The sequence below is a fragment of the Triticum urartu genome, chromosome 5A (genome assembly GCF_056163025.1).
Source record: "Triticum urartu cultivar PI428250 chromosome 5A, HENAU_Tu73, whole genome shotgun sequence".
Lineage (NCBI taxonomy): Eukaryota > Viridiplantae > Streptophyta > Magnoliopsida > Poales > Poaceae > Triticum > Triticum urartu.
In genome coordinates this window covers 371801683-371808231 of record NC_141877.1, presented here as the reverse complement: position 1 = coordinate 371808231, position 6549 = coordinate 371801683, and the positions used below count along the sequence as shown (strand labels likewise).

Below are 6549 nucleotides of genomic sequence, written 5' to 3'. Positions count from 1 at the left end.
AAGAATCTCGTTCGCGTTGAGCCGCCGCAGACCTTCCCTTTCCCCACGCGCAGGCGATCCCCTCAAATCCCCGCACCGTCCCCCTCTCCTTCGATCGGATCCGCCCGCCCGCCCGCCCGCCGCTCCGGTCGATCGACGATGACGCTGGGCAGCTCCGGCGCCGGATCGAGCGTCGTCGGTGAGCGATCCCCGTCCTCCTTCGCGAGCTACCTTCCGTTTTCTGTTTGTTCCTTCTTTCCTCTACCGCGCGCGATTTGGTCCTATCTGTGTCGCCTTGCGCCGCGGTCCGATCCGGCTGCTTGTTCACGATCTGATGCGGTTTGAGGTGGAACATGCATCTCAGGAAAGTTGTGCGAGGAATTTGGTTGGTTCCAAGTGACCAGGCGACGCCGACGCGTGGATTAACTAGGGGGCGGTAGTTGCTTGGCGCATGGTTGGATACCATATAAGATCTTCCTGTTCAAGTGATCACCTGATATCTTTGTTAGGCGATGTGATTGATTGCAAGCCGCACTTCTGCCGTCCTGCTGATAGATAGATATGGTTGATGAAGCCATGATATGGGGTGACTGTGATGTAGTGTTGGATTTTCTCTTTTCTGTTTCACCAACTAATTCTAGAAAAAGGCGTAACAGCGTATGTGCTAGCAAGTGATGCTTACGGCCATTATGCAGGTCTTACTCACAACTCAATTGGACTTATGTAGCGGTAGGTATGGGAGTGGGGGCTTATTGCCCGAAGTGGTCAATTGTAAGCAGCAAACTGTATGTGTCCAGGGTACTGCATTTCCTTTACTTAAGCAGAAGGATTTTGGTATTGGTAGACCATTCAGAATGCTGTGTAAATTGTAGATAGGTGGTATTTCACTAATTGAGCAATTTGCACTTCTTTCTTTCTCTTAATCAGATGTTGGAAATACTGAGAATGAGGTTGGCGCTATAGAACATCTTACCGAAAGGAGATTATGGCAAGAAAAATTCATTTCTTAGAATATTATCCTAGACACGTGGCACATGTTTCGTTGGGCAAGCCATGTTCTTAGAATATTTCCTTTGTGTCTTGGATATTACATATATCAAGATTTGGCCATGCTACATGCGTGGTGAAATCGAGACTGCTACTACAGTGTTCAGTATGTGTGCTTTGAGGGAATTTTTTCCTATGGTGTCTGCCTTGGGTCCATGGTGTCATGTTGGCCTCATTATGGCGCAGTTTGGCAGCACCCTCGTCCTTGCGTGTTCCTAAGGAACATGGCGTTGTGGTGGCGTGAGGATGTTGCATGGCTTCCACACTACTCTGGCGGAGAGGAGGGAGAGGCGTTGTCAGCAATGGGGAGGAAATGGTGGTGCTGATGACGAGGATGCGGGAGGGTATACCAGAGGGAGACTTGTGTGTTGTCTCTGCTGTCCATGTTTGTTGGTGGCAGTGCTGTTATGGGGAGAAGCCCTAAGGCCCTACTGCTCTCCCTGGGAGGCATGATGACATAAATGGGCCTGATGGGCTAAGAAAGTTCTTTTCCAAATCCCTCTTCTTTCCTTGTTCTTTTTCTGCCTGCTGGTTGGCTGGCCCAATAGTTCATAGCCATTTTCTTTATTCTTTTACCAATTCTTCATGATGGGTATAGGTATCTTCCCTTTTTATTTTATCTTTTTGGTTGTAAGATAATGTATGTATGGTAACCAACCATACAGGCACAGGTTACCTTACCGTGCGTTAGATGGTGAGGTCACCTCCCGCACTAATAACCATGTTTTGCGTATTGTATGTGTCATGCCTCTACAGGTAATTGAATATGTAGTGTAAAGTGTTGACACTTGTATGATTTCTTTGGTACCAACGGAAAATGCCAATTGATATTTCCATATTTCTTGGAAACTTGGATGTGTGTTCTCCATTTCTCTTTAAAAGCATGCAGAAAATCCATACCCTGATTTTCATTCAAAAAAAAATCCATTCCCTAACCATATTGCTCTAGATTTGCAGTTTTTTTTAATCTCAAACGTAAGATCTCTTGATGTTCTGATGATAAATTGGGGTTGTGTAACCACAGATGGACTGAGTTTGCTTTGTTTCAATTGTGTGATTTTTGCTTGCCGAAGTTCATTTAATATGTTTTTTTTCTTATTTAATGTTGTACCAACTGAGCTTTGTCAATGGAAATTAATTTGACGAAAAATGGAAGCATGACTGTCGGTGGGAACTGGAAAGGTCCAGTATAGAAGACACAGCAGGGTTTACTAGTCCCAGACTGTGTATGAAGGATCACAGAGTGTATTGGTATCATGCTTGTGATTAATTACTGCATAGAAAATCTGAAAGGTTAATTATGCAATCATAGAGCTACCCTTGCATATCCGGAGGTTAAATTTGTATCAGTCTTGCCTAAACTTTTTTCTCTGAATTTTTACTGCTCAAGGATTGCTGCTGATTCTTCAATAATTTTTATGTTCCACCTTTGGAAAATGAACTGAACTTACATATTTTCTTTAGTCATTTTAGCTTCTTATATGGAGGTAACTAATATTTCAACCTGCTTGCAGTTCCTCGGAACTTCAGGCTGCTAGAAGAGCTTGAGCGCGGGGAGAAGGGCATTGGAGATGGAACGGTCAGCTATGGAATGGATGATGCTGATGACATATACATGCGGTCATGGACTGGCACCATTATTGGCCCTCACAATGTGAGTTTATGAGATGACTATAGTTCCTTCCTGTTCTATTGGTGAAAATGTGTAGTGACATTCTTCTTCCTTCAGCCGTTGCCATTTATATTATTTAAAGTCTTTTATCTTACTCAACCTTTGCAGACTGTCCATGAGGGTCGCATCTACCAGCTGAAGCTGTTCTGTGACAAGGACTACCCTGAGAAGGCACCATCTGTTAGATTCCATTCAAGAATCAACATGGCTTGTGTTAATCACGAGACTGGGGCGGTACTCACTCTCTCTCTCTCTCTCTCTCTCTCTCTCTCTCTCTCACCATGTCAATCCATGCATAGAAGATGAGCTTTCTTGATGTGTGGCATAGATTCATTGTTTGCCGTGGTGATGCAGGTTGACCCAAAGAAGTTCAGTGTGCTAGCAAACTGGCAGCGGGAGTACACTATGGAACATGTCTTGACCCAGCTGAAGAAAGATATGGCGGCGACGCAGAACCGCAAGCTAGTGCAGCCTCCAGAAGGGACATTCTTCTAGCGGGGTGTTTGCTGGCCCATCTCCAGTTCCAGCAGCAGCTATCTATGTCACTCCCATGGGATTTGAAATGTAGATTCGGCGTCTGCTGCCTGCAGATCTTTTCCCAGTTTTATGTGAAACTGTGTCCCTTGCGATCTGCCCGATTGCCGTTAAGGAGATGGAATGAAACATGTACCGGTTTGGCGATTTGGTGGTACTAATTAAGGCCTGTAATTGAAGAAACAACCCGTATCAAGGAAATATAATATGTGTTTGTGTTTTCTTGTTTCTTTCTTTCAAATTGCGTGTGTTGCAGCAACTGTTCACTCTTTGATGGTCTCACACCTTTGTGGCTCCAGCCGCCACATCAGATGTATAGGTTTCAGATGAACATTACTAGTACATTATTAGTATCACTCTAAAAATAGGTGCTACTAGCTGACTGCAATCTCGTTGCTTGTTTTTTTTTTTTTGTAAGTTGATAAAACTTGATGAAGTTTGATCTTAGACAAATTTTATATGCAGAGTAAAAAGAAACATAAAGAATACTCCTTTGCATCATTGGCTTGGTCAATCTTTACCTGACCAACTACCTAATACTACGCAGGCTCATCAAACAGCACATGGGTATATATATCTTGCGACCCGTACGGTTGAAAAATTCTTCAAACGTTTTGAGCCCGCACCCCATTGCTACTGCCCCAATGGTCTTTGGATCATCACTATGGTCTCCTGTGTGTCGTCGTCGCAGGAATCCGTTGCCGTCAACGGAATCTACTCCATCGTTGCCGCCGTAGAGGATCGTCACCGAGTTAGGGTGAGATTCGATCTCCTCGTGCTTTCTTTCTCTGATTCATTGCACAAGGATCTTTCCTAGTATCTTGCCACGTTTCAGATTCATATATCCACCAAAAATATTCATTAGAATAGATTCGAAGAAAAAATTAGGGTTAGGTTTTCGCCGAACTCATCTCGGACCGACCGAAATGAAATTTTCGGTCCCACCAATTGGCCCTGGCCATTGCACAACTAGAACTCGGTTCCACTGAAACGTACTGATTGGTGAGACCGAAAGTAAAATTTCAGTGAAACCCTAGCATCTCAGAGCCACCGAACCACAACTCATTCCAACCAATATGGTGTGTTTAGGCTCTGTGAGTGCTTCGGTGTCACCGAAATAATCAACTCGGTAGCTCTGAAATGCTTTATGTGGAAAACTAATACTAATGTTTGGACTCAATTTTTTGGAAAACTATCTGCGTTTTGTGATAACTCATCTACTCTACCCATACCCATCTATTCACAGGACCAGCTTTGCAAGATGTCTAGTGTCAGTGATAGTCAGAACCATTCTGAACAGAATGTTGAGCTTAGTGAGGGATCTAGTCCCAATGAGAGCTATGATGATGGCAGCAGGAGCACTCCAAGCAACTTACCAAAGGCTGCCACCAGGACAAGAAAGAAGAGAACCTCAGAAAGTGAGGACGAAGATTTTGTTGCACATGAGGTCACTTCCAAGAAGAAGGCAGTACTCAGAAAGGAGTATGGTCTGCAGCTACCACTAAGCCAGGTGCCAAGAAGAAAACTGCTGTGAGGAGAGACCCAACATCAAAACCTTGGAAGACCTCAGCTCCACAAGAGACAATGACCTTCACACTGGAAGAACCAAGTGATGAAGAAGGTGATGCCGGCAAGAAGAAAAAGAAGGATAGAAAGACAACTCCTACAATTATTGGTCGACCTTCCATGAAGGAAGATGATCAAGAGGAGGAGGAGGAAGAGCATTCTGAAGCACCTCCAGCTAAGACACAGAAACTCATGGCTGATGCTATGAAGTCAGCTGCTGCTCCCTCCAAGACCAAGTCAAAGCCCAAGGTTTCTGCACCCAAGAGGTCAACAAGAAACATTCCAGCTGCTGAGAAGAACAAGGCCCAAGTGCCTGAAGTTCAAGATGATGATGAGCCACCAGTGCTCAGAAAGCTCAAGCTCAAGATCCTAGACCATGACAATGCACACCCTGTTGCAGAAAACATGATGCTCAGGAAGGGCAAGGGTCTACGAGAGTGGATGAAAGTGGATCCCTATTTAGTTAGGAGAAGGACTGCTTGTGACTACCGTTTCCATGACAGGGAACAACACGATTTCTATGAGACAATTTTGCTTGATAAGAAGCCCATTGTAAGTGACATGATGTGGCTGGACTAGAAATACATAGATGCAAATGAAGATTATTTCCCCCACATTCATGAGAGTTTCAGACTTGCCGGAGTTGATGCATTTGTTGGTCAGAAGCTCACCAAGTGGAATGATGATCATGCAATTCTACTCCACAACACACTCCTATCCAGAGTGGAGGATTGCATGGATGACTGAGGGTTCCAAGTACCAGTCATCAATCTCTGAGTGGGCGACTCTTATTAATGCCCCTAAGGAAGATGAATATGACGTTGATGTTTATGGGAAGCCCAAGATGGACCATAACTCAATGGAAAATATGTACAAGGAAATTCCCAAGAAAGATCTTGGTACACACAAGCTTGGGCCAGTCAAGCACTTGCTAGCTAGGTTGTCCACAACCAACTATATTGAGGCATACCCTTTTGCCCAAGTCTGGAGATGACAAGATGATACGTGGCCACTTCATCAATTTGCTTCACTTGTTTGACTCCCCACCTCAGAAGTTCAAAGTTATGAGTTTGATTGTAGAGACGGTCAAGAGGACAACTACTAACCAGAAGAGATCTTGTGGATATGCCCCACACATTCAGATGCTTATCAACTCCAAGTTGGTACAGACACATATCTACTAGATCGTGAGCACCTCCCTCTTCAGCTAGAGTTCAAGGATAATGTGGTGGTCATGGATCCCTTACACCCTACATATATTGAGGCCCAAGAGGAGGCCTAGGTAGTAGCAGCGGCTAAAGCAACTCAGGAAGCCGCAGCTCCCAATGCACACATTGCAAACCTTAAGTCAAAGAATGATCAGATGACATATCTTCTAGAGGCCACCCTGAGGACTGAGAGGAGTCTGGCCAACATCCCGCAAAACCAGGAGAGTCTAGAGCGGGTTATCGAGACAAAGATTCATGATCTTGATGTGAAGATCACTGAGGTTCAGACAGTTGTGGAGAAGCTGCAGGAAGATGTTGAGGCAAGCAGGATTGCTGCCGAGGACAGTGGAGATGAGAGACCTACCACTCAGAGGTTCCAGACTATACCCAGGGCACACAGATCTTCACCTATGCCAGTTGTAGACACGAGGCCTACTCACTCTGCACCTGCCGCTACTTCTCCAGTGCCACCTCCAGTGTCTACTCCACCGGTCCAGCATACATATTCAGAGGCATTTGCAGATGCACTTCTCTCCACACCAT

The 6549-nt window shown here is 45.0% G+C and overlaps 1 protein-coding gene across 1 annotated transcript; it reads left to right on the top strand.

Annotated features, from left to right (window-relative positions):
* LOC125508985 (ubiquitin-conjugating enzyme E2 variant 1C) lies at window positions 1–3454 on the top strand. The gene is made up of 4 exons (XM_048673807.2): window positions 1–178; window positions 2541–2680; window positions 2807–2932; window positions 3053–3454. Exons 1-4 carry the CDS (start codon window positions 139–141, stop codon window positions 3191–3193), a joined length of 447 nt encoding a protein of 148 aa, XP_048529764.1. The 5' UTR covers window positions 1–138; the 3' UTR covers window positions 3194–3454.
* Window positions 3455–6549: the final 3095 nt, after the last annotated feature.

Excerpts from the sequence above, each read along its gene's own strand:
- LOC125508985 (XM_048673807.2), top strand. The coding sequence starts at position 139 with ATGACGCTGGGCAGCTCCGGCGCCGGATCGAGCGTCGTCG. Across the intron at positions 2,681-2,806 it reads CCATTATTGGCCCTCACAAT|ACTGTCCATGAGGGTCGCAT; the intron begins GTGAGTTTATGA and ends CAACCTTTGCAG. Across the intron at positions 2,933-3,052 it reads TTAATCACGAGACTGGGGCG|GTTGACCCAAAGAAGTTCAG; the intron begins GTACTCACTCTC and ends GTGGTGATGCAG.